Genomic DNA, 27500 nt, shown 5'->3' with positions numbered 1-27500 from the left:
TTAAATCTGGACGTCCTGAACAAAGGGGGTTATCCTCCAGTAATGTAGGACCGCCCATTGCCCTGTCCCCCGCTGGTAATCCTTCCCCCATTCGTCAGATATTTGAAATACGCCCCATCCATAGGCTGTGTGTCTTGTCAAGCGATTGTTAATATTCGTCTCTGGGTTATTCGCATAGACAGTCGGATTGTCAACCTTTTTCGTTTTGGATGTCGGAAAGTTAATACGACCAGGAGGATACGCATGAAGGTATGCATTTTCTTGTTGATGATAGATAATAAGCTAAAAATAACAATAGCAATGCGTGTCATTGCATTAATGCAAGCGGGTGGGACTGTCCTGTTTTTATGAATTCAATGATTCTCAGCGTGTGCGAAACTTTGCAGCCCGTTAAAATGCACATTTTCCAATATCTAGCGGGTTTTTAATTGTAATTTCATTTTACCATTATTCCTCTTGTTTTAGGAACATTCAAATTGTCTAAGAGCTTTCCTATAGTCACATTTGTAATGCTTTGTTCATATATTAAAGCACTATTGATAGGCTTGTTGGGTATTTTAGCATTCAAAGTCGCAATTTGTTGTTTATTGATGAATGATCCGATACTTAGGCCTGTGTAGGAGTTTTGGCGAATAAAAGACTTGAATAGTATAGTCGTCTGTCCACACGGGGTCTGGATCAGACAATGGGATCCGGTACTGCAGGTGTTTCCGATGCATGTAGACCCAGCTGGTCCGACTGAAATCCATTCGCTGCACACCCCAGCACTTATTAGGCTACATTTCAAGATCTTCTCTTCAGAATTGGTTTTGGTTTATCGATCTACCTATAACCAGGCTGTTCGACTCCCTAGTACCAAAACAGGTGACTCTCGTTTATTGATACATATGTATCCAATGTTACTGATAATGTCACATTTTCAAGCGATCACCTATTATGTAAATCTATGAAGACAGACGGTTGTAAGCCTGTCAAGAAGGATTACAAAACACAGTGTTAATGATCTGTGGTTCGTTGTCCTCTTTTTAGACCTGTTTGTCTCAAGTCTCCTTCCACCACCCAGTTTTTACATGGGGCTGGCAGTATGGGGAGTGTAGGAGAAACCTGGCTAGACAAGGCTACGCTCTATGGAGAGGGTGCTACACCCCACAGGAAGTTCTGTGTAGCTCACAGATCGATGTGCAAACGAGACTGGTGTACAGATCATGCTCTGTGCATCGCTCTGGTTGTCCTGACACTGAGACATGGTCAATACACACACACAGAGACACACACAGACACACACTGAGACACACACAGACACACACAGAGACACACAGACACACACAGAGACACACACAGACACACACTGTTTGTCTTGAGGGTGTGAAGATTTTCTGTCGGGAGTCGTAAATCTGTTACTGTCTCCCCATCTGAGGAAGTCCCTCTGGCCACTTACTCTGGGGTCAAGGAGAAACTGATTCCCGAAGAAGCCTCTGACGCCTGTGTGTGTGTGTGTGCTTTAAGCCTTAATGACAAACAAATGTAGAGACCTGTCTGAGAGATATGGCACTGCACAGCTGAGTAGCAAGTGTGTATTTGTGTCTGTGTGTGTGTTTGTGGAGAGTGTGTGTGTCTGTGTGTGTGTGGGGGGGGGGTGGTCAGGGCTGAGGTATTGTTACATAAGGCCACATGTAGGGGGAGAACGCATGGATAAGGGGGGGATTCAGGGCTTACCCCTCATGGAATGATTCCCATAGAGTGGATATCCCAGGAATGTGGGAACAATGTGGTTTTCTATAGCAGCGGGCTAGTGTTTCCCATCAGAGTGGCTTTAAATCCCTCCTGAGTTTCAGTCGTGAATGGCCTTCCACCAATCTGAACTGTAGCCTCTCATCTAATCATTATAGGAGAGTTTACACTTGTGAAGCCAACGCTGTAACCACACTGTGTTATATAAACCTTAATTACTATGTTTTTGTCTGTGCCCATGTGTGAGAAAGAGAGAATGTGTGTGTGTGTGTATCCGTGGACAACGCATGTATCCTACGACGCGTTGGGTTAGAAGTAAGTACCAGGCTACAATGTGTTATCTTGCTGTGAGTGAGTGGTGGACCACAGAATGCAGCGTGGTCATTGGGAGGGAACGTTCTGGAACAGTGGAGTCATGGTTCAAGTAAACATCACAGAGAGGAGGAAAGGGGAATACATTTAGGAGAGGAGAAACATTGGGAATAGAGAATACTGTGGCCATGTTTACTCTGTGGCGATAAAGACTGTTGTGTCCAAACCCACGGCCGAGGATATAGTAAACAATATGATGTAACTGAACAATGCACCCAGAACTGAGGCCTTATTACTCTGCCATGAGTGATTCGATTATTAGGTTATGCCCCTATGATCTTACAATGATCCTCTGGCCTATAGTGTAATAAGCAACTACACATACAGTAGACAGTATCTTGCATCATATCGCTGACTATGGATAAAAAACATAAACAATACCCACAAATGAGAGAGAGAGAGAGAGAGAGAGAGAGAGAGAGAGAGAGAGAGAGAGAGAGAAAGAGAGAGAGAGAAAGAGAGAGAGAGACTGCATGAAAACATACAATGAAAAGAGAAAGAGAGCGATATGGTCTGGGTCCACATACTGTAGTAGTGTCCGTGGCAGGTTTGGTGGTCTGTGTACCATCACACACTGGTAGGTTAGGAAACATGCTACACACCTTGTTGTATGGTTCATATACTTTACTATAAAGACAAAAAAAGAAGTCAAGACACAATTGTGAGACACCGACACTCGGGGGTTATGGCCTCTGGGAGTAACTCTAGCGAGGTAAGGTTTACCTCCTTCCATCCCTTCCGTAGAAAAAGAAGGTTTCATCCCATCTCCGTCGCCCAGTCTTCTTAGTTTGTGTATGTGTGTGTGTGTTGCCAATTCGAATAGACAGTCAGAATCTGTTAAAGAACACAACGGCCCTTCAGTGTCTCTCTGAAGGGTCTTAGCATGCAGATATGCTAATGACTTCCTGTTTATAACTCAGGACACAACCCTGCCTGGCCCCAGAGGAGGTGCCAGCTGCCCTCAACCTCCCCCCCCCCCCCACATCTCCTCACACCACTGGCCCTGCGCTCAATACTGGCTCACAGTTTCACATAAAGCGCCATTCAAACTCAGACTCGGAGGAAACGTCTCTTTGTTGTCTGAGGAAAGTGTATGAGCGATTTCATGTCAGACGAAGTTTTTGAGATTTTCGCTGTTTTCCTAGATGATGACCCCCCCCCCCCCCCTCTCTCTCTCTCTCTGTCTCTCTCTCTCTGTCTCTCTCTCTCTCCTCACTGTGTGTGTGTGTCCAGGGGGAGATAATGAACGTGGAGACGCTGAGTAGACCAGAGTTGCTGACCCTCCTCAGTGTCTTGGAGGGAGAGCTGGAAGCTCAGGATGTGGTCATCCACGCCCTCAGGGTGAGTGACAACACCCTGCACGCCATCACACTAAACCCGACACATCAACACCCTACGCACTAATGCTGGACCCTGCGCTTCCACATCCTACGCTCCTACTCACTACCTCCAACTTTCTGACAGCAGGGCTGGTATGTGATATTTCTGAAGAGTCAGTATGCTAGTTCTGTATGCAGTATACAGTGAATCTCACTTCATGACTCATACTTAATTGGACACAACAAAGCTTTGCCCAAACGTGTACCCTCGCTACCCCCCCCCCCCCCCTCCTCTTCCTCCAACAGGTTGCTACTGTTTAAGCAATGTAGTGTCCCTGACTGGTAACCTCATGCCACAGATATATACATTATTATCAGTAGGAAGGGTGTGTGTGTGGGTGTGTGTAGCTCAGTGGCTAACAGGAAACTGAGGAAACGGGCAGGGCAAAAACAATGGCAGAGCAGTAATTCCAGCTCCAGAGGTATACAACTGAGCAAGAGAGACGCCATTTTGTCTCCTCACACCATTTCTTTGTGTTTATTTGGATCGCGTGGCAAACATCTCTTATCGACATTGTTACCATTAGCAGAGCACAGGTGGCATGACAATGCATTTGTGCCTCTCCTTCTCTCTATCTCTCCTTCTCTCTTCTCTACCTCTCGCTCTCTCCTCCTCTTGCTCTCGCTCTCTGGCTCTCTCGTTTAGTCACACACTCACAGACACACACAAAACACGCCTCGATTGACACAATGACCTCTGACCTGGGATTGTGGATATTGTGGTGGAGGAGACCACAATGGAATTGTTTGTTCCCAGAGCTGGATGACTCAACAAGTCTTCCCTTGAAAGAAAGTAATATGTTAGTCATATCTCCACTTTGAGATAGGACAGGGTGAGGTTTATTAATTGTTGTGTGTGTGTGTGTATGTGTGTGTTGCTATGATATGAGAACCGAAGCCAAGTCCTTAGGGAGAAGGACTTGTATAATGCCAGGCTGAGACAAATCTAAGCTGGCAGTAACCCAGATGATGCGTGCAGGGTCAGAAGCAGACCTCTTACTCCCCTAACTCTCTCGCTTCTCCTTCACAACATTTATGCCCCCCCCCCCTGTATCTGTGCTCCTCTGTCCTTTTACTGGAACATTCCTCCATTCTAACTCTTTCCTGCTCTGCTCTGGTCATGGTTGACAGAAAGATGTTTGTTACTGTATGTTACCACACACACACAAAGGGTGGGTCTTTCTTAAACCCCTCTCCACACACCCTGGTGGTCTCTGTTTACAGTTCAGAGGAAGTCCAAAGCTGTGCCCCCCATCCCCCCAAATCGCAGACTTCCCTTGTTCCCTCCTACTGGGTCTGTTCCCAGCGGGCCTGTAAACTTGTTTGGCCAGTCCATGTTAGGCCTGTCTTTGGGTAGATGTCTGTGTCTGGGTGCCCTTAGGGCCAGTACCAGGGAGGCAATGCCAGACTGCTCTGCCCTGTGTACAGCTCCATGTCTGGGCATCAGGCATGCCAGCCAAGCCCCCCCTCACCCCCCCCCTCCTCTCAGGGCGACTCCCCACACCCACCCTCTCTTTTTCATTTGGACTCTTTCTATGCCACACACAGTGACACTACGGTAAATGCTACATTATGGAGGACATGAAAGGAAGTGCAATTCACGTTAATCATCCACGTCATATCACAAGGAGCACAGTACAAATAGGCACAAGGACACGAGTGTGAGAGAGAAAGAGACGTCAAGAAAGAAATGGATGGATATGTCCGTTTTTTCCTCTTGCTTCAAATACATTTTCTCCTTGCAAGTGCGCTTTTTGGGATACCAGTTGGTTGCTGGTGGCAACCGTCCTCAGAAACCCTGTTAACTCTTTCTAAGCTGAAGACAATCACGCAATGAGCTGGAGTTTGGGTTAGCTAGATTGCATTGCCATTGATTGATGACAAAAACGTCTTCTAACAGTGTGTAGTCAGAAACACAGTCCAACAGGTATAGCTAGCTAAGCTAATTAGTATGGTTTTATGTGGAGGGTCCAGTACATTTAGGTAGCAGCAGTACATGTAGTATGACGTGATGATGTGCTACTGCATTCATTGCCAGGAGAATGTTATCTCATAACATGGTGATACAAAAACATAAAATGTGAGTGATTGTCATGGGATTTTCCTGGAAACACTCTTCTGAGTCAAATGTTAAGCCACTGCCAAAATGCTAATCTTTCATTTCAGATTCTGGTTTTGCTGAAAACAGAATGATAAATCAAAATCTGACTATCCCTAGTTTCTATTTTTAGTAGTACCACAACATATATGCCTGAATATCTGATCAGTTCTTACCAGGAAGTCACACCACCACTAGTTTGCAGGCTACCATGTCAGTCACCATGGTACTAAAGTGGTGTTGTGATGAAGGGAATTGTTTTGCCAGTCTGATGTCATTTCCTATGACATGTTTACCGCATGGCATTTTTAACGCAGTCTAAAAATAGACCGGGTTGTAGGTGTTCTGCTAAGATTACGGACTGTCCTGTACCTTTATTGTCCTCTGCCTGAACATTCATATTGAAGGGATATTGTATGCTCAACAATGAGTACAAAAAGTAAAGAAGCACTCATTGCTCAGTGTGCCAGCCAGTTTATCCGCCTGAAGGGCTAACGGCACAAAGGCTCCTTGACCTGAAGTTAACCAAGATGACACCAAAGAATGAGATGTCATTGTAATTATTTAATGGGAACTGAGATCATTTGTGTACAGACACACACATAATAGCGTTGAGTATTAGGTTATTTTGGTTAAAGGTTTAAACTGCAAATGTGCAAGTTCTACAAGGTCTGTTGTAGTGTCTGATACTGTCCCTAGATCAGGTTTATTCTTTACTGTGTTCAGGCGACCATGATAGTCATCAAACTTGGTGACTGAGTTAACTCCACCCTAGGCTGCTATGTGTTTAGAGAAGGGAGGGTATTTGTTCAGTGCTGATAAGCCTTTGATTGAGAAGGTGGACAAACAATGTACACACAAACCAAAACAGCAGAGACTGTCTTATCAGAGCACAAGAGGGTGTGTGTGTGTGCATGAACAACGCATCAAAATGATGTCATATTGTTGAGATTCTGTTATTGTTGCACTGTGTCTGGTAAAATGTAAGTTGTTCACTAACCACTGATATATTGTTAAAACTGCCTTTCTGGCTCTTGATTCATGTTCTTACTTGCCTATATGCACTAGTTGTACATCGCTAAATGGATCAAATGTCTAATGCAGCTACTGCATGTGTCCTGTTTTCTCTTCTCAGCCTTTGATTTTGAAGTCCTTTCTGGTCCTACCTGTCTGGTTCTGCCACACTGTGTTAACAATGTGTGGAAACCAAGTCAATAGTATCATTTCCGGCACATTCCTTGCCTAAGAGCCACATTCTAGAAAAGTTAAATATTAGTGAGCGTTTCCCTGGAAGCCACATAAACTGAGATGAAGCTTTGTTTGTTGCACTTTTATGTTTAGTGTGTGTGTCCAGACCATGCAAATATACTGACACACCTGTGTGTGTGCGTGTCTGTCAGTTAGTTTCTCTGTCTGACACTTTCTGCATACCTGTCAGTACTCTCTCTGCTGAGAGACGCATGCCTGTGTTGTTCCAGGCCCGCCCTCTCCTGCAGGTGCATGAGGGGGGCACGGGGGGTCAGATGGCTGAGTGGTTAGGGAGTCGGGCTATTACTCAGAAGGTTGTTGGTTTGATTCCCGCCTGTGCCAAATGACATTGTGTCCTTGGGCAAGGCACTTCACCCTACTTGCCTCGGGGAGAATGTCACTGTACTTACTGTAAGTCGCTCTGGATAAGAGCATCTGCTAAATGACTAAATGTAAATGCATGAGAACAGTAGGCTGTCTATCTCCGCCTGCAGTTCAGTCGTGTTGGGATTTAGCAACTCACTTCTGCTAGGCAGGCATGCAGGCATGCAGACTGGCGGGGAAGGAGCTGATGCTAATTTGAGGGAGATTTTCCTAAGCTCTCCCAGGTTGGCGAGAGTGTGTGTGTGTGTCTGTGTGTGTGTGTGTTTGTGTGTGACTGACATGCATCTGAATGCGGATATAGAGAACTGCAATCAGGATTAATGGGTCTGTTACCTTCTGGGAAGAATCAGAGGGAATGACCTGTATCTGATATCATCACAGGCTGACAGGTGTGGCTTGTTGAGTCAGAAAGGACACACATTTAGACGACAAAGAAATATCTGGTAAATATACCTCCATCCCTCATTCCAACCATCATTTCTGTCTGTTTCCTCCAGTCTCATATCTCACCTATGACAGCAGTCGCAGCCAGCAGTTGGCTTCCTTCTCTGAGCCATTGTTTGACCTTTGCCCTCATGGCAATGCTTCATTTTCTCTGTAAATTGGAAGAACAGATCCAAACTTGGCCCCAGCGCTGTAGCTGTGGGCTAGTGATTCTCTCAGTGAGTGGTGAAGGCTAGTGACAGAGGGCGAGCGGGGCGGGGCTGGAGCACCCTCTCTCTCTCTGCTGTCAGGGTCTGTTAGAGTCACACACGTCACACACCCCTTCAGACACTGGGCCCTTCTCCTGCCTCGAAACAAATGTGGATCTCTCTCTGTAGAGCTTATCTTTCACATTTTCTATTTTCTCTTGTTCTTTTCATTTGCATTTATTCATTTAGCAGACGCTCTTATCCAGAGCGACTTACAGTAACTCTCTTTCTCTCTCAGTCTGGAAAGTAAGTAAGTACTTAAGTAAGTAAGACTTTATTTCTGTAGCACATTTCATACAAGAATTGCAGCTCAAGGTGCTTTACATAAAATCATCAAAAACAATAATGATAGTGAAAAGTGATAAAAGTAATAGATCTAAAACATATAACAAACCAGACTAGCCGCACTTTATCTGCGGTCTCCCAAATCCGTCTTGGATCCGAGCTGCCACTTGCAGTTTCCACACATAGAACAACACAGACAAGCCGTACTCTATCTGCGGTCTCTCGAATCTGTCTTAGATCCGTCTTAGTAAGGATGCAATATCACATACATCTGCAACCACTTCAGTTCAGCCCTGATGATTCCACTAGTTAATAAGTGACAACACACCAGCTATTTGGTTGATGCACGTGGAGGACTTTGATATTGGTTATAAATTTGAACTTTTGTTCGAGAGCAGCTAGCTTTAGCTCCCTGTGTTAGATGTTTAACCAGCTTGGGTAGGAGATTCATTGAACAGAGCTATTAAACGGAGTGTGGGTTACTGTGTGTCAGACTCCTAAACATACCGTTCCCTTATTACTGAGCATGTTGAGAGAGGGCTCTCATATTTGATGATTCTGGTCCTCAGGCTTTTATCCCCGTGTGCCTTCCAGTCAAATGCTAATGTCTTCCCTACGGAATGCTTCACATTTCCCACAATCCCCTGCACAGACCCCGGGGACAGAACACCTTCCCATCGGAGTGGACGTTACCACGGAAACCAGCGTGTCAGTGCTGAAATCCACATTCACGCGCGAGCACGCTCCCGCACACACTCTCTCACACACACACACACACACACACAATGGTGAATTCTTACGCTGTAACTGTACCCTCCGCCGGCTGTTCTCAGAACTGAGTCATAATGGCGTCGTCTCAGAGCGCTTTGTGTGACAGTCATTACCAAAGCCGGAGGAGGAAACCGGAGCCCTCTGCTCCTTTCAATGGCAGGCAGCATCCTGTGCCTGGGGCTCAGGGTAGCTGGCCCACTGAGGGGACCATGGAGGCCGCCTGTCCTGTCCTGACCTGGCCCAACACTGCTGGGACATGTGACCAGATTCAGCTGCAGTCCATACACCCTGCTTCATTAAAAGGGTTTCATTAGGAGCTCATGTTCTGCTTCTGAACACAACTGGAATCCCCAGAAACGCCAGCGACAGGGAAACCCAGGAATGTCTTGGCACGGCACACATTCTCAGATGGCTTCAAAGACGGCAGTGTCGAGCAGACTAGTTCCCAGAAAGCCTGGTGTTCAATGACTGCAGGACTAAGTAGGCTAGTTCCCAGAGCCCTGGTCTTCAAAGACTGCGCTGTGGTCATCTCATCAGGAGTTGAAGGGACTCTGTGATTACTGGAGCATAAAAGGATGCTGCTCTCTCCTAGAGGCCTTTGATCTGGAAGTGGAATAGGAATGAACAGTGGGAGTCTCTGGGGGACCGGTCCCCTTCAATACCGTAGCTAGGTCCTAAGGCTAGCACTTCAACACACACACACTCAGTCCACCCCATTATGGTCTGGTTAAACATTACTCAGGAAACTGCCTGTAGTTTCCGCCACAAGAAGACTAAGACTAGCTGTACCGATGAGGCTCACACACACGCACTCACACACACACACACACACACACACACACACACACACACACACACACACACACACACACAGACACTCAAGCAGACAGTCACAATGAGAGGGGCTCGGAGTATTGAGACAGTGTCTTTGTCTGATCCTGTAATCTCGTGACTGAGAGTGTCTCCTCATTTGTTTGCTTAGTGAAAGAAGGTGCTTCAGATAGCAGGCCTCTCTAGCGGTGCCCTGGGGGGGGGGGGGGGGGGGGGGGGGGGGGGGGGGGGGGGGGGGGGTGTTGGGGGGTGAAAGAGAGAATGACAGAAAGGGGGTGAAAGAAGGAAAGAGAGGAAAAGGGAGAGATAGTGAGTGAGAAAGAGGGGAAGGGTGATGTACCAGGGGAGGAATGTGTGGGTGGGCTCGGGGCAGAGAGAGGCGGTGTTGAGAGGATTCTCCAGGCCCAGTCTGTACACAGCTAGTTTGATGAGGACTGGAAAGACACATGTGTGGGGGGGGGGCTGGGGGGGGGGGGGGGCCTGGAGGCACGTCCATCTCTGTGGCGTGTTGGTACATTTCCAACTCCTCCGTCTACCCACCTCCTCTCCTCTCGTCTGGGTTCCCAGCTCAGGTATGCACCTCTGGGCTCTTCTCCCAACGTACCTGACCTCACATTCCCTAGAGCTCACGTATGTGCATCAGAGCTGGGGGCCGTGGTGCACATGGGACAGTAAGACACGTAAACACTCACACACACACACATGAAGGAAGGTGACCGTGGAAAGGTCTGGGTTCAGTGTGCGAACATAACCATGGTCGTTCTCCATGCGGAAACTATGTATCATTGTGTGTCTGTGTGTGTCTGTTAATGCCTCTTTGTTTGTGTGTGTGTTTGTCTCTGTGTTGTGTGTGTGTTTGTGCCCTCGCCCTGTCCATCACCCCTATCCCTCCCCCTGGGGGGGGGGGGGTGAACATCTGCCCCTAGTGGGGGTGTGCAGCCCTGCCTCACCCCTTTGTGTTTGGTTTGAGGGGCCGAGACCATCTGGTACTGCTCACACTCACTGAACACTCACTCCACACACACTCCTCTGTCTCGCACAACCATGCAAACACGTACACGCATACACACACATAGATACACACACGCACAGACACCCAGGGTTCAGATGCACGGGAACACGACCATATTTACGCACTGTATGTCAAACTCCTCGTAGCACTGTAAAAGTATTGGCAAGTGAAAGTGAGTCAGAGGATTAAATCCCGGTGTTTGTGTGTGTGCGCGCACGTGTGTGTGTTACATCACTGTGGTGTTTTTCTTGGCAGTGGCTACACCTCCCATGTTATCTCTTCTCCACATTATGTTTCCTGTTTCGGCGGTCTACAAAAGAGACCCCCCTCCTCTTACACACACACACACACACACACACCTGGAGGGGTTTTGTTTTGTATGCCGAGTCATGTTTTTTTGTTACACTCATCCACTCATGTTCCATGTAGCCCCTGGCAAGGGTATATATAACTGTTCCCCCATAGCCCTGGGTACTTCTAGAACTCACACCTGCTCCTAGTCCTGTCTGCCCTACAGTTCGCCTGAACTGGGACTAAGGCTATCTGTTTATCCCTTCTAGATAACAGACTATGCTGCAGACTGTATTAGGTCTGACCTGTATGTGTGCGTGTGTGTGTTTCAGGCGCAACACAGGGACTCGTTCGTGCAGGAGCGCTACGGCCAGTACGACTTGAGTGACCCGTTCCGGGCCCTGCAGCGCGACAGCGAGACCATGGAGAGCTGGACGGACGGCGAGCAGGCGCCGGGCGGCGGGGAGACGGCGGGCCGGGCGGGGCGGGGCAGCGCGGTGGGGCCCAACCCTCTGGCCGTGCTCAAGCTGGTCATGGCCCACTGCAAGAGGATGCAGGAGAGGATGATGGGACAGCTGGCTGCCGCAGAGAGCAGACACAGGAGGGTGAGGGAGATACGCACGCACGCACACACCCCTACGCACGCACGCACCACACCGTACCCACACGCGCAGACACACCACAGACACACACACAAACAAAGGAGAGTGAGGTGGATACAAACAGAATGATGACCCAACTGGCAGGTGCTGAGATGCATTGAAGAAAACGAAAACACACACACACACATCCCAGACTTGTGTGAAGGGGACAATATGGCCCCAGCCCATGCTTCTGTCTCCAGGCTTTGTTCCATGCTGGGGGCTGACACTCAGACAATGGGCCTGTTGTTTGGGTGTGTGTGTGGGGGGTGTGTGTGTGTCCCAGCCTCCAGCTCTCAGCCGCCCATACACTGGGCAAGGGCAGGCAGACAGGCTGACACACCCAGCCCTGAGCCTGAGAGAGCTAGGGGATATGGGGCTTAGTCACAGCCAGGGCTGGGTACAGTCTGCTCTGGTTCCTCCCTGCCCTGGGAGAAAAGGATATGATGTCAGGCATGGGGACTCGACCAGAGCCCTGAGATAAAAGCCCTGTTTAGAGCTCCTCTACCATCCACACTCTCTCCTGGATGTATTCTCTGATCTCACATGCTTGGATGGTTTAAGTACTTCACCCCATACAACTGCTACCGGTTCTTTCCATTCAGATTTTACCAATCAATGGAGGGTTACATATTGGTGGAATCCCAACCAGACCACAGAGAGCTCTCTGACAGAGCTAGTGTTAGAAGGCTTGGAAGAAACCAAGATTATTGAAGATGTTTATGTCTCAGTGTTTGTCTTAATAAGCTGTGCATTTAAGTGTTGTTGAACATTGAGTGTGTGTGTGTGTGTATTGTACTGTTAAACTCTGTGATCTGATCGTCGTATTCTGTTTGATTGACAGGTGATTGCAGATCTGGAAGAGGAGAGGCGTGGGCATGCGCGCGATGCGGCGCAGGGTGATGATGTCACCTTCATGCTGGAGAAGGAACGGGAGAAACTACTGCAGCAGGTGTGTATGAGGTGAAGTGTGTGTTTATGTGTGTGTGTGTTTGTGTGTGTGTGTGTGTGTGTGTGTAAGAAGAGACCTCCCAATAAATTGGCACTCCACATGCTCACACAATTTCCCTTGCTGACAGACAAGCACATCTGTGTAGAACACATTGTCCTCGTTCTTTTCCTTCTCCAGCCCCCCCCTCCCCCTCCTCCCTTTCCCCCCTCCTCCTCTCCCCTCCCCCCCTCCTCCTCTCCCCTCCCCCCCTCCTCCTCTCCCCTTCCCCCCTCCTCCTCCCCTACTCCTCCTCCTCTCCCCTTCCCCCCTCCTCCTCCCCTACTCCTCCTCCTCTCCCCTTCCCCCCCTCCTCCTCCTCCCCTCCTCCTCCTCCTCCTCCCCTCCTCCTCCTCCCCTCCTCCTCCTCCTCCTCCCCCCCTCCTCCTCTCCCCTTCCCCCCTCCTCCTCCTCCCCTCCTCCTCCTCCTCCTCCCCTCCTCCTCCTCCTCCCCTCCTCCTCCTCCCCTCCTCCTCCTCTCCCCTTCCCCCCTCCTCCTCCCCTACTCCTCCTCCTCTCCCCTTCCCCCTCCTCCTCCTCCCCTCCTCCTCCTCCCCTCCTCCTCCTCCTCCTCCCCTCCTCCTCCTCCCCTCCTCCTCCTCCTCCTCCTCCTCCACCCCCCCTCCTCCTCTCCCCTTCCCCCCTCCTCCTCCCCTCCTCCTCCTCCTCCTCCTCCCCTCCTCCTCCTCCCCTCCTCCTCCTCCTCCTCCTCCCCTCCTCCTCCCTCCTCCTCCTCCTCCTCCCCTCCTCCTCCTCCTCCTCCTCCTCCTCCTCCTCCTCCTCCTCCTCCTCCCCAGTCTCCCTCTGTTTCCCCCCCACACGCTGACAGGGGCTTTAAATCTCTGTGACTGAGCTAACCAGCATCCACCATGCTCTTTTGTAGAACACTGTAGGGTGGAGTGAGGCTAGTCCCCCCCCCCCCCCCACACACAGGGCTGTTCCATGGGAAACTGAGGAGGAGGGGAGACTATTGTTCAGGCTGACCGGTAGCCTGCATCTTTATGGGCACAGGAAAGCCTGAGATAATGACCGTCCCTGACCAACCAAGGTCAACACACACACACACACACAACCACTCGAGGTCGAGTCTCTTACATAAGAGAGGTGTAAAGGATCTGTGTGTCAATGTGTGTGTGTGTGCTTCTGGGTGTGTGGGTTCCTGCCTCCCTGACGCTTTCCTTCCTTTCGTCTGGGCCCAGTAGCACAGGAGTCACACTCTGTTCTGATGTGTGGTCCCCTTCCGCTGTCAGACAACTGGGAACCTTCAGCTAATGCTAGCTGACCGTTCAACATGCAAGAATGTCACCTTAGTTCAGTAACTCACTTCTAGTATAAAACGTGTACATAATTACTATGTTATGTTAACCAGTCCACCGATTCAATTAGAAACATCTGTATGTTTGGGGGGTTGCTGGATAATTACTTTAGAAATATACAACTGTATAGTGTAAATAGACTGAGTGCCAAGTTTGGTGGTGCCAAGCAATAAAGAAACTGTCAAACGAAAGTCAGTGACATTATGACTTGCACATGAGCGATGTTTGTGTAAACCTAGATCATGTAAATATATAATGTCCTTACATAGTCTTTTGGGTATTATATATATATGATTTGTGTCCAATATCATCCAGTTTATTTGAACCATAGTGGCCCGGGAACTAACTAGGTGTGAAAGTAGAATGGGGTTCTGTCGCCTCCCTCTGGGCAAACATAGAAACTACCACAATACAAAACAACATGATAAATCCAGTTTATACCTTTTTTTACTCTAGTGGAGTTCAGCCAAACGCTGTTTACTGTGTTGGCATATCTAACCCAACTCCCAAAAATGATACCCTAACAAAATATCATCATCCTTCTGTGAAACCTTCAAAGCCATGCAACTTTCATGAAGTCTTTCTCTGTCCCCCGGTCTCCCCCTCTCCCGGCCCTCTCCTCCCCCCTGCAGCTGGAGCTGGAGCGAGCGGCGGTGCGGAGGCTGGAGAAGGAGCAGCGGAGGGCGGCGGGCCAGGCGGAGGAGTCTCTGTCCCACCAGCGCCAGCTGTCCTCGGCCCTGACCCAGGAGCTGCAGCGGGCCAGCAGCCAGGCCCTGGAGGAGGCAGAACGCGTGGCTCAGCTCCGCCAGAGGCTCCAGGAAGAGAGCGGCGCTGCCGAGGCCCTGAGGGGGGCGCTGGAGGGCGAGAGGGGCCGGGCGGCGCAGCTGGAGGCCCGGGCAGAGAGGCAGCTGGCCGAGCTGGACACGGAGCGGGAGCAGATGAGGGCGAGGATCAGGAGGGAGGAGGAGAGGAGCTGGGAGCTGGAGAGAGAGGTGGAGGAGCTGAGGAGAAGGCTGGGGGAGGGAGGTGGGGAGCGAGGGAAGGAGGAGGAGGAGGTGAAAAAGGTGAAAGGCTCTCCTCCTTCGAAGACGGTAGTGGCGCCTGCGTCGTTAACCTCGGGTCAGATGGAGCCTGATGGGAAGGGGATTGTCACTCCCAAGACACCCGCGGTGTCAAAGGTCAACGGCCACCACCCCCCCAGAGAGGCAGAGCCCCCCCAGGAGAGCAGTGGTGCAGAAAATGGGGTGGATAATGTGGGCGGGGCCGGCCCACACTCCCCTCTACACACCCACCCCCAGTCCCAGTCCCATGCCCAGTCCCACCCCCCCACCCCAACCTGTCCCCCTCCAGCACCGCCTCTTCCTCCCTCTCCTCCTCCCCCGTCTCCTCCCCCGTGCTAGCCAAGCGCCTGGGCAGCCCAGGGTTCCACCAGTCGTCCTACCAAGCCGGGGTCAACCAGCGCTTCCACGCCGCCCGCCACAAGTTCCAGAGCCAGGCCGAGCTGGAGACGCAGCCCCTCTCCCCCCGGGACCTTTCCCCCACCACCACACCCGTGCCCCCTCCCCCCGAAAACACTGCAGCCAAGCAGCTGGCCCGCAACACCGTCACCCAGGTGCTCTCGCGCTTCACCAGCCAGCAGGCCGGCGCCAAGCTCCCCCCACTCAACAGCTCCCCGTTTGGGACCGACTACCGCAGCCTGGCGGCGTCCCCTCCGGGCTCTGGTGGGAAGTCCTCCCCTGGCCCCCTCTCCCCGGGCATCCGCTCCCCCCCTCACCCCTCGCAGCCACCCTCCCCCTATCCCTCCCAAGAAGCCTGGTATGAGTCCCTCCCCAGGTTCCCCGGGCCCCCCAGCGAGGGCCAGTCTCTTCCCAGAGCTGACAGGGGGTTGTGGACTTACTAGCAACGGGCAGGAGGGAGCCAAGGAGCAGGACATAGTTCTCTCCTCCAGCAGCTAATGGCTGGTAGAAGGTAGTTGTCTGGTTCTAAAATGTTTTTAGCCGCCCTCGTAATTACAGGTGGTAATTACAGTCCTCCTTATTTTAAAAGCACGAACCACCAGAACTACCTTGCATATTGTTCAAAAGTTTTAAAAAAAAAGTTCCTTACCCCCGTTACTACTTACAAACAATCGGAAACAATGTAGTTAAAATTAGAAGAATATATAGAATATCCTGGTTTCACTTTTTGGTTCAGGATCTTGATGGCAGTCATTAGTTTTTTTATATATATATAATTTTTTTAAAGAGATTTGAATATTTAGTTTTTTTTTTTTTCATAGCTTTCTATAAAAGCCACCATATTTATCTTAGTTAAGATGTTTTCACACGTCAGAGCTCAGTGCATCTTACAGATGTCTTAACTAAAAAAGAAAAAAAAAACACAGAAATCAAGAGGGTGCTCAGATGACAACCCCTAGAACAGTCGTTATCATTCGTTAATGTAACACGTTATCTTCATAAAGTCAAGGAGAAAGATCCTCAAGGCAGTCTACAGTAAATGCAGCCTCGCTAACGTGTTATTTACATCCACTCCAGTTCTCTCACATCACTTCAGTGACCTAGAGATGAGAACCACATCCATTTTGCTGTCCAGTCCCATGCTTGAGCCAATATCAAGACTCAAGATGTCTCAACATAAATATGTGTAAATAAAAGAAAAAGAGAGACATGAGAGTAGACTGTAGTATACTGAAATAGGCATGATCTGCATTATTAACTAACACCATACAGAAGCTGTGTAGGAAATCAAATCACAAGCACAACGTTAACTAAAGCACATGTAAATAGTAAACATACTTTTCTTTGCAATAGATACACATAAGTTGTGAGTGCCCTTAATTTGAAGCATATCCAGTAACTGCATGATGCCCATGTACTGTACATGTCACTGTTAGTCATTGTATGTTTTAGTCATGAATACACTGAATATTGTCCTTGTTCAAAACCTTGCACTAGGCCTAGGGACATTCTCCAGTTAAAATTCAAACTTTCTATTCAGGGAACATTCAATTTTGTCGCTACTTTGACTAAAAGGGACCAAATTCGTGTCTTACGATATTGTTTACATGAAATTCAGTGTGAACCATCCATGTTGTCTTGGAGAGAAATGTTAAGTCAAGAAGTGGCTGCTCCCCAGATTGGGACTGCAGGTTGGAATAGTACTGTACTACTGTTGTCCTTTCCTACAAATTAAACCAGTTTAATGTATTTTTTCTAACATATGTCTTGTTACTTTACTGAAGCTTATGTGTCTTGTTTGTGAATATGTTTATTTTATGGAATGATACAGTATAAAAAGGCACAGTGGTGTTTGCCTTGCTGGATCAGAAACGAGAGCATACATTTTTTTTCTGATAATACTGCAGAACTGTTACTGCATCTGTTTCTTTCATCTGTCATTTTGTCCCATCAGAATTTTATCTAACGCATTTCCAAATAAATATGCTATCTCGTGTCTTACAACTGCAAAAAAAGCAATCTAGCGTTTTCAATCCATAGATGTCAATCTCATCCTGTTAGACTTCTTTCCTGTGGAGTATCAGCCAAACTCCCTGCAGCTGGGGAGAAAGGCCACTGATACGACGACTGACAGGGCAACTAAATGTAACAGCCTGTTCACAAAAAGCCAACAGGAAACAGGCAGAAACTGAGACGTTGACACACAAGCAGGCCGTGATTACAGATTCATTTATTTGCACAGAATGGGGGAGTTCAGATCCTGAAGCGTGGACAGTTGAGAACAGTGATGTGAGAGATTTAGAGCATGGAACAGACACATGAGTAACACCTCATCCAGAGTCTGCCTTTCGCTAGTAAGGGTGTGTGTGTTGTGCATAAATGTTTTTTTAAACACATGACAAAGCTACTTGGTATTCTTCTGGTGTCAATTTAAACACAAATGAGCATGATAGATAGGTGACATTAAGACTCGATTCAACAGAAACCCATGTATTAAAATATAGATCTGAGCATCATAAGATTGGTGAAACCTTGTGTGTATGGATTCTTTACCATAGGAAAGAGATTTTGGCAAGCAAATCTTAGTTTGACACAAGTCTCCCTTCAACTAAGAGAGACCATTACAACAATGGAGGTGCTGTTGCCAAGGTGATACAACCACGTGGAGACATTCACACACTCAGAAACGAAAGAGAGAACCTGTTAGGGCATTTTAGTCGTCTTAGCTTTCACGACACTAAGCACAGAAGTCACAAAGAGAAACCCAAATAATGTTCCCTTGTCCCTTGAAGCCTCCAGCCTTTTGAAATTTGAAACACACATCAGTATTCAGCTGGACGGCTGTAATTACAGTTGAGATGTCGTCATGGTACCAAATGTCAACAACTAGACTTCAAATACAGTCACCTCACTCACACACATCCTCCAAGAGGGATGGCCTTACACAAACACTGAGGCATGGCTACTAAGGAGGACAAGTGTTCAGAGGGGGGACAAAATGGATCTCTGTTTTAGTACAATCTACTCAGTCTAAATCCTATGCGTTGTGCCAGGGTTGTGCCCGGTCAAATCAGACCCTGCTTTCTTTGGGCTTGGTGTGCTTTAATGAATGCAGTTGCCAGCTGCCCTGTTCCACTACATCTAAACATGCCCTCGTGCTACTTCAGTGATTACAGATCTGCACAGGAGTGGATAAGCAAAAGTCACTTTCCGTCAGTTTACAGTCTCCAATCGAATGTCGCCAGACTGGTGTTTACGCGGGTAAACGGGTAAGATGAAAACGGCTTTGAATATGTGCAGTCCTGACACACAGCTCCTCAGGAATACGCTCACCTCAGCTGCCTTCCTGCAATGCTCACCTCAGCCCCCTTCCTGGAACTTATAAGTCAGACCCAAAGATCTTTCTCCAAATCACAACCGTGTCCTTCCAAAACAGACAACACCGCCTAGCAGTCTGAGAATCTGAAGAATCGGTTTTTTTCTTCTTTTTTTTTTTTTTACCCATAATAATATATATTTGCTTTGGTTAGTCCTTGTGTGTGTGTGTGTGTGTGTGTGTGTGTGTGTGTGTGTGTGTGTGTGTGTGTGTGTGTGTGTATTTGTGTGTGTGTGTTTATCTGTGTGTGTGATCCGCTGCAGTGTGGCCCTCAGGTGCGACAGCTAGGCGTTCTGCATCTCCTTGCCGATCTTGTAGCTGAGGATCTTGTTCCAGTCGATCTTGGTGCGTGTGACTGGCAGCTGGCGGCGTAGAGCCTTGAAGGTGGTGTCAGACATGGTCTGGTAGTTCTCACTGATGGCCGTCTGGACAGGTGTGGAGAGCAAACATGACAATAACCAAGACTTAAGGAACAAAGACATTTCAGATGTAAAAAACACATACATACAAATACATTTGTAAAACACTTACCTGGTAATCGTTTTCAGCATTCTCAATGATATCGACAAATTCCTTGGCGGTCTGACTCTCATTCTAGGGGTAAAAAAAAAAAGTATGTTTTTCAAGCGGTTCTGCATTGACTGGCCATAACCAAAACTGGCCTTTTCAATACAGGCACACGGGGTGGTTTTTGGTGCAGCAGAGACAAACGTAGCAGCTTCTCTATCAGTTTGTCATTATCACACTTAAACCATGACATCTAGAGAATGAAGACGGCAGAGGGAACTACGGGCAGGTTGTCTGGTTGTCATTCACTCACAGTCACAGTTATTGACTCCTCCACTTCTTTATGGCTGACGAGCTGGACATTGCCATCCTCATAGTAGTGAACCTAGACAGAGAGAGAGAATATTCATCACCTACAGTGTGATCAACAATGTCAATTACGTTTCTTTTAATAACCCATTAAAGTGATTTTTTGGTGTTATTTTTATTGCATTTCAAGAGGGATAGTCGCACACACCTGGATCTTCAATACCCCCACCACCTGGGCAGTGGACTGACCAATGGTGAACTTCCACTCTGACCTGCAGCGTCCGTTCCTGAGACAGGCACATGGAAACGGAGATTATGAATAAAGACAGACGACAGATCAGACAGGTGATGGATGGTCTTGGTGTCAACTTTGTTCATTGGAATTCCATACCAGAAGTTTTTGGGTTGAAACTGATGTCCCTCGATGCAGGCAATGATGGTTTGCTGGCCGTCAACTGTTTTCCCATATACCTGCCAGATGTAAAAGGGACTTGTGTTAGGCTCACAACTGCAGACTTCAACACTGATGTCATTATGGCGTGTGTGTGTATATGCGTGTGCATGTGTGTATGTGTGTGTGTTACCGTGCAGACTCCGCTGGGATAGTGCTCCTTCACGTAGGCACTCAGGACAGCGTCGCAGGCATCTCTCCACGTGCGCAGGGCGCTCTCTCCCTCACAAGGCTGCTGGTCGCTCGCCTCCTTCCTCAGGTGGTCGAAGCAGAAGGACAAGCGGTTCCGGGGGTCCAGGAAACGGCCCTGGCCCAGGTCGCCGTGCTCCGTGATCAGGACCTGGAGAGAGGAGGAGGCATGGACAGCTTTCTACGGTTAGATCACGGGATGACAGGACGGCTTTCTACGGTGAGATCACGGGATGACAGGACGGCTTTCTACGTTGAGATCACGGGATGACAGGACGGCTTTCTACGTTGAGATCACGGGATGACGGGATTACTGTCCGGTGAGACAAACTCTTCCACTAAATTCTCATGGTGGAAGGACAATGACATCTAATGACAACATACTGCATTATTGAGAAGTGAGCCTTCATTGAACAACCCGCTCACCTGTTCATCTTGGCCATCTAGTTTGGCAGGAGTGAACTGGTCCATGTTGTACTGGGCGAAAGAGCTGAAAATACGGAGAAATCATCATTATGATGTGGGCCGATCAGAAATCTAAAGCCAGGATATGTCGTGAATAAAGGCTAAACAAGTACTAGTTAATGACCAATAAAGCTTTATACCCCCCCCCCCCCGGAACCCCCCAGTAACCCAGAGGTACTCACTGGGCAGCTCCCTCCCTAAGCAGCTTGTCATTATTGAGGAGATGTCGCACATCTGTAATACGACAAACACAAGCAAAACACATGGAACATTGGTTCCACGAAAACAAAGTCTTACTGCACACACTGTGGTTTACATGCAAATACAAATAGGACTACGTAAGCCTTCTATTTTCAACCTGGTTATTGGAGTTATAGAATTTTTTTCAACGACCCTTGTGATTTCTTACCATTGAAGACTTCGTTGAACTCTCCTGGAGGGGCATGGGTCACAAAGTTAGCCGCAATGCGGACCTGCAAGGACAAGTTGGTTACTTCATGGGCCAACATTTAATTTGCCCGTATTATCAATTTACATTTTATCAAGCAAGAGAACACAGGAGAGGAAATAAACCAGATACTACAGCTCTAATGGCCTTGGGTTGGTCAACCATGAAAAATTCATAACTTTTAGTTTTTTCATTATTCAAGATGTTACAGAATTCAATAAGTATCTAATAATTAAAGTAATTTTTAAATGTTGCTCTACCTACTGATCCCAGAACTAGCCTCTTGAAATTAGCATTCACTGCTTGTGACTTCAGCTCATTACAGAAGAGCTGAATTTGACTTGGCACCACTGTCTACAGTAGTGTGTGTGACACCGAAAAGGGGGGAGAGTAGGACAGACATGCAAACGTCAGGACACATGAAGCTAGCTAACGGGAGCTTTGAGCGGCAACTCAATCCGTTTGACCCAGAAATCTGATGTTGCATAGCCAGCAGGCTGTGCAGAAAACATCATACATTCCACCAATGAAGCAAACTGGTTAGCCTACTTCCTGGATTGGTCACTATCTTGCTAGGTAGCACTACAAATTAAAGCAAGTCATGTCCATGATCGAGGCGACAGTTGTGGCCGATTTAGTTAGTTAATAATCTAAAATGATGTAACATGCCATTTGGTTTCACTGTAAACAAAACATGACCAAAAACACGCTGGCTAGCAGTCGACTAGCTAAGGCTAGCAAATAAATCAGGGAGAAGTTAGCTTGGTAAACTAGCAAATCTAGCTAATCCAAGTTTTTCCTCTCGGGAAAATTAATTCAATTATGAATTTCTTATTCGTTGTTATGACATGACTAATGGACAATATCTCAAAAGAGAAGCAATGCATGCATTTCAGTTAATAATAAGGTTTGACTACCTTCTCTTCATCTGACAGCGGTTCTTCAAAATCCGCCATCTTGGCTCTTTGTGACCCCACCTTCTCCACACAGCTGACTGACAGACAGGTCCGCTACAAAAAATCACCTTATGTCATTATTATGAATGTTTACATACTAAACCACTTACATTTTCCCTTTCTAGAACCTTACATTTTCTTCAGTTTCAGTATTTAAAAAAAGCTCTTATATGAACCTGTCAATCTGTTAATATGTCGAAATATATGTGAAGGGAGGACATTGACTTCCTAAGTAAAAAACTTCCTTAGAGTAAAAAACATTTGGACAGAGGACTTATTATTATTATAGTCTTATTTACAGGAATTGTCAAATTGTCAAATCAACTATGGAATGTACGATAGCCTTTGTAGCTTATGGCAGGGCAGTCAAATGCCACTGCCCAACAAGAGCTCTGAATGGCAGTAGGTAGGATGTATTATCAACATCACTTTCTTTTGCTTTGAGTTTTTTAACGTTGTTATCTGAGGAGCAAGGCTTCATATGCTGTTGCTTTGTAAAAGTATTAATAAATAACAGAATGAACTTGACTGTGGACTAGAAATAGTTCCCTTAGCACATTTCCACTCCCTTGGCAGTTGGTGTAGAATAGATACCAAGATGACAGACCTTTGACCGGACAAAGATTTGTTTCTTATGTAAAGTGTTTGTCATCTTAGTTGTCTGATGTCTGTTCTTATGAGGGGTTGTCTGCAGGAACCACCTCTCAGATACATAGGTAAGTAGCAATAGACTACCATCAATTACGTTTTTAGTGAAACCATAATATGAATGCAAAAATATGATTTCAAAATACAACTGACAAGAATAGTGCAATTTATAATATTTCAGTACAATCAACCACAACTGGTAAAAGGAGTAGCATAGTAAAGAGTTGTGTACTCTCCTTATACTGCAGGAGGGACTTGAGCATGAGGGTTTTTCAAATACATGTCCTTAATCTAAGGCTATAACTCTAATCCAGATTAATTAAGTGTGTGTTGTGATTGTGTTTTCTATTTATTAGACTGTCTTGTCTGCCCAAACAGAATCTCCCTGTCTGAGAACCGGAAAAAAACCTTTTCCTGTAAACTGGCTTGATGATTAGTTAATGACTGCCAGGTATGGCTCACAAAGGGCATGGCTCTTTCATTGCTGTTTATTGCTCTTACAAGATATATGTATTCTGCGTTGTTTTTCTATGAACTGATGTTACTTTTGAATACAATTTTCCAGGATTAATTGAAAATTAATGTATGATGCTGTAATATTGTAACATCAACCTGGCAATTTTATGTGACAACCATGTATCATTAACTGGAGTGAAAAACAAATGAATATAGCACCAATCTCACCAATATTTTCATTAAACACAGTGCTTTTGAGATCTCTACTTACCAATAGCACCTTATGCAAATATGCAACTTACCAGTGTCTCTATGATATTTTTCAGAGAGAAAGTAAAATACAAAGATGGCAACTACAGGCTCTGCCTCTGTCTCTGGTGAGTTGTCTGGAAACAATCAACCAACAACGAAATGTATATCAGCTGAGGAATGTTTCTTTATGTTGTGTATCTCACACACAGGTTGGACAAACTACAAGTCAGAATTAAGGATTGTGCTAATTGGTGGAAGAGAGATGAATGACGGTGAACAAAGTGAAAAAAGCTTGATAGGAAACCTCATCCTGAGTAGAGACTTTTTTGAGATGGGGAAAAGAACTGCCCAGAAAGTGATGATGACACAACAAAAAGTGCATGGGAGGAAGCTGACAGTGGTTCACACTCCCAGCTGGGTCTGGTCCCATCCTTTGGCTTTGACCCCTCAACTGGATCAATTTGAAATCAAACGGAATCTTCATCTATGTCCACCTGGGCCTCATGCCTTCCTCCTAGTCATTCCTATTTGTTATCCATTTGATGAAATTGATGAAGCATCACTGGAAGAGCACATGAAGGTTCTTTTCAGTGACCAAGTCTGGAGACATACGATTGTAGTGTTTAGTGCAGACATTCAGTACCCAAAGAGCATGATTCAAAACCTCAGAGAACAACCTGTCCTCCGACGGCTTGTACAGAGATGTGAAGATCGCTGCCACGTTCTCCATGTTGAGAACAAGAATGATGCCACTCAGGTTAATGATTTGCTCGAGAAGATAGATAAGATGGTGGGGGTAAACAGAGACAGCCACTATGAGACTGAGAAAGGTGGCTTTGTTAAGTTGAAAGAAAAGACAATAACAATTAAAGAAAAAGCAGATAAGAGGAGGACCGGGGTGCTAAAACGAAGATCCAGACTGCAGTCGCTTAAAGGTGAGCTCATCCTTTTATTTTAATTTTTTCTGAGGAATGATTATTTTGTGGTTTCAATCTAATGTGGTTGAGTGTTCTTGAACATGGAATAAACACATCCCTTTTCCTGACAGGTGAATCACATCATCAATCCCATTTTAGGATTCTGATGTTGGGGGGACAGGGTGCTGGAAAGAGCACAACAGGAAACACAATTCTGGACAACAAAGTCTTTGAAGTTGGTGGTAGAAGAACTGTGTTCTGTAAGACAAGCCATGGTGTCATCGGAGGCCGCAATCTCACAGTGGTCGACTCACCAGGGTGGTTCTACAACAAGAGCCTTAGCAGCACTTCTGAGATGGACAAACTGGAAATACAGCGCAGCATGACTTTATGTCCTCCTGGACCCCATGCTGTCCTACTAGTGGTTCCTCTAAATATAGCATTCACTAGCGCCAACTTAGAAGCAGTGAAGGAACACATGACACTGTTCACAGAAATGGTCTGGAGTTATACTATCGTGTTGTTCACACATGGAGACTGGCTGGGGGACATAAATGTTGAGAGCCACATAGAATGTGAAGGGGATCACCTCCAGGGGCTTCTTGAGCTGTGTGGGAACAGGTATCATGTCTTCAACAAGAAGAACATAGGTGATTCAACTCAGGTTACAGACCTGCTGGAGAAGATAGAGGAGATGGTGGCTGGAAACCAAGGTCACCATTATGTGCCTGACAGAAATGTTTCAGAGTCCTTAGAGAAGACAGGTCAAGAGGTGGAGAGAAAGGCACAGATGGCCATGTTGAAGTTACACAGACAAAACATGACACTAGGGGCTCTTTTTGAAGGTGAGGATGCCTTTCACATGCATTTATGTTGGTAACTTGTGAAGATTAAAACAAAAGTTGAATACTATGGAGATAAAGGCCTCTTTCAGATCATTAAGAACACTGTTCTGTTATGATTCTGTCGAACAGGGGAAAATGTTCACCAGGCAGAATTAAGGGTGATGCTGGTGGGGAAAAGCCAGACTGGGAAAAGTACAGCTGGTAATATGATACTGTGTCACAATGTGTTTGACACAATGCTACTTAGGGTGAGTATCCAAACCACTAAGATGAAAACATTGTATTCCGTTTCACATTCAAAAAAAACAAATAATCAAACAAAACAATGTTCCTATAGACATACCTCCATTGCTGTGATTGTGAATACAGAAACAAGTTTTGCAGTGTACTGAGAGAAAAACAAATTACAGTAAAGCAATGTTTGAGGCAATTTTTCTTGTTGATTGCTGAACAATGAACTGTCTTTTCTCTCAAAGGAATTTAATTCTCCATGCAGAACGGCACAGTACATCAGAAGAGAGAAGCATCTTGCAGGGAGGAATCTGACAGTGGTTGACTCCCCAGGTTGGGACACAAGCCAGTCCAGCGACCTTCTGAATGGTTTAAGTCTGTGTTCACCAGGACCACACGCTTTTCTCCTGGTCGTTCCAATCACAGACACTTTCTTAAAGACAGACAGGAGCCACATAGAGGCAAACATGAAGGCCCTTGGTGAGAAAGTGTGGAAACATACCTTAGTCCTGTTCACCTGGGGACATTGGTTGGGGGGTAGAGCTATTGAGGAGTACATCGAGTCTGAAGGAGAAGACCTCAAGTGGCTGGTGGAGAAATGTGGGCACAGGTATCATGTTCTGAACTGCACATACTTTAACGTCTCTGAGGTGACAGAACTGATGGAGAAGATTGAGCAGATGACCAGGAGAAACAGAGGGCACTTTCCTTTTGGGGAGACAAAAAATACATCCAAGAGAAGCTCAAGTTTTAAAGAGGAGTCTGCTTTTACTCAGGGGGAATGGGAAAGGAGGGAGGAAGAGCTTATAGAGCGCATGTTGAAGGTAGTGGCGATGGAACATGACAAGTCCATTCTAAAAACTGTCAGGAGAAGGAACAGCATCGAACACACTCCACCCAGCAGTGAGTATCATAGTCCCAGTACAAACAACTGACTTCAATTTCAGTTTTTACCATTTAACATACCCCTCAACCTTCTTTTGCAAAGTTGCACATTTCAAAACAATTCATTCAAAATGGAATCATGAATGATTTAATCAATAGACCTACAGTGAAGTATCATGAATCAGTAATGCAGCTTGTATGGCACTGTTACATTGCATGCTAGAAAAAAAAGTTACACTAAAGCAACACTACATCAAATAATAGTTCACAATTCAGAAGGTGTTTGTTTTGCCATGTAGTTGAACATTATGGAGGGCTTTATTATTGTTATGTCTCTGAATGTTTTATTTTGTGTTTCAGTGAGCGGTGACATACTCTCTGGAACTGGGAGCTCATACAGGGGCTATGGGTCTCGTGCCAAGGTATATGATTGGCTGAAAGAGAACCACGGAACCTCAGTCTCATCTTTAGGATATGCCAGCTGTACTGAAGCAACTTCCTCTACAGGATATGACCTAACGAGTGCAGGGACCTCTTCTTCGGGACATGTCTCTCTAGCTGAAGCCAGACAAATAAACCCATATGCAAACAGTCAAACTGAGAAAACAATTTATCAGAACTAAAAAGTCTTTGACAACCCACCAAAAGACTGATACTGCCTTTGACTGTTTTCCTGTTAAGTGAAAGTCTCCTGCTTTTATCGTAGTATGTAGCCTTTTTCGTGTGAAACAACTAAATAGCTTGCAGGAACCTGCCTGACTTTTTTATAATACAAACTGACCCCAAACGTTTGTCCTAATGTTGGAGGACAAACCAAACAGACTCTGACTTCCAGACAAGAAATGTTTAAAACCAAAATATTCAGCTTCACCATGTCTGTTGTGTTTCTTGTGTTTCTTCCCATTGGCAATATGCTTATCACAATGTAAGGTCATGTTTTGCTAATTATAGGGGAGTCAGATGGCTAAACGGTTAGGGAATCGGACTAGTAATCTGAAGGTTGCCAGATCGAATCCGGTAATGTAATGTTATTGATACCTTGGCATAATAATAATAAAAATTAAAAAAA

At 46.6% G+C, this 27500-nt stretch overlaps 3 protein-coding genes across 3 annotated transcripts; 2 read left to right on the top strand and 1 right to left on the bottom strand.

The window, feature by feature from the left end:
• The first annotated feature begins 126 nt into the window (after nucleotides 1-126).
• LOC124480461 (CTTNBP2 N-terminal-like protein) lies at nucleotides 127-16529 on the top strand. The gene is given in 7 exon segments (XM_047039794.1): nucleotides 127-249; nucleotides 3337-3444; nucleotides 11427-11699; nucleotides 12580-12687; nucleotides 14672-15355; nucleotides 15358-15804; nucleotides 15806-16529. Coding segments are annotated over 7 exon segments (1815 nt in total). The 5' UTR covers nucleotides 127-243; the 3' UTR covers nucleotides 15995-16529.
• Nucleotides 16530-19059: 2530 nt separating this feature from the next.
• Nucleotides 19060-22219, bottom strand: LOC124480462 (F-actin-capping protein subunit alpha-1-like). Its single transcript, XM_047039795.1, has 10 exons — nucleotides 22159-22219; nucleotides 21203-21266; nucleotides 20976-21027; nucleotides 20755-20818; nucleotides 20273-20479; nucleotides 20080-20159; nucleotides 19897-19975; nucleotides 19693-19764; nucleotides 19404-19466; nucleotides 19060-19297 (listed from the first exon to the last, which is right to left on the bottom strand). The coding sequence occupies exons 1-10, from the start codon at nucleotides 22195-22197 to the stop codon at nucleotides 19157-19159; spliced, it is 861 nt and encodes a 286-aa protein (XP_046895751.1). The 5' UTR covers nucleotides 22198-22219; the 3' UTR covers nucleotides 19060-19156.
• Nucleotides 22220-22852: 633 nt separating this feature from the next.
• LOC124480199 (GTPase IMAP family member 8-like) lies at nucleotides 22853-27336 on the top strand. Its single transcript, XM_047039304.1, has 7 exons — nucleotides 22853-22913; nucleotides 23224-23296; nucleotides 23628-23678; nucleotides 23763-24488; nucleotides 24602-25274; nucleotides 25812-26449; nucleotides 26792-27336. Exons 3-7 carry the CDS (start codon nucleotides 23648-23650, stop codon nucleotides 27052-27054), a joined length of 2331 nt encoding a protein of 776 aa, XP_046895260.1. The 5' UTR covers nucleotides 22853-22913; nucleotides 23224-23296; nucleotides 23628-23647; the 3' UTR covers nucleotides 27055-27336.
• Nucleotides 27337-27500: the final 164 nt, after the last annotated feature.

This window comes from Hypomesus transpacificus, chromosome 18 (assembly GCF_021917145.1).
Source record: "Hypomesus transpacificus isolate Combined female chromosome 18, fHypTra1, whole genome shotgun sequence".
Classification (NCBI taxonomy): Eukaryota; Metazoa; Chordata; class Actinopteri; order Osmeriformes; family Osmeridae; genus Hypomesus; species Hypomesus transpacificus.
Note: the sequence above shows the minus strand (reverse complement) of the source record. Positions and strands in the feature narration are given on the sequence as shown.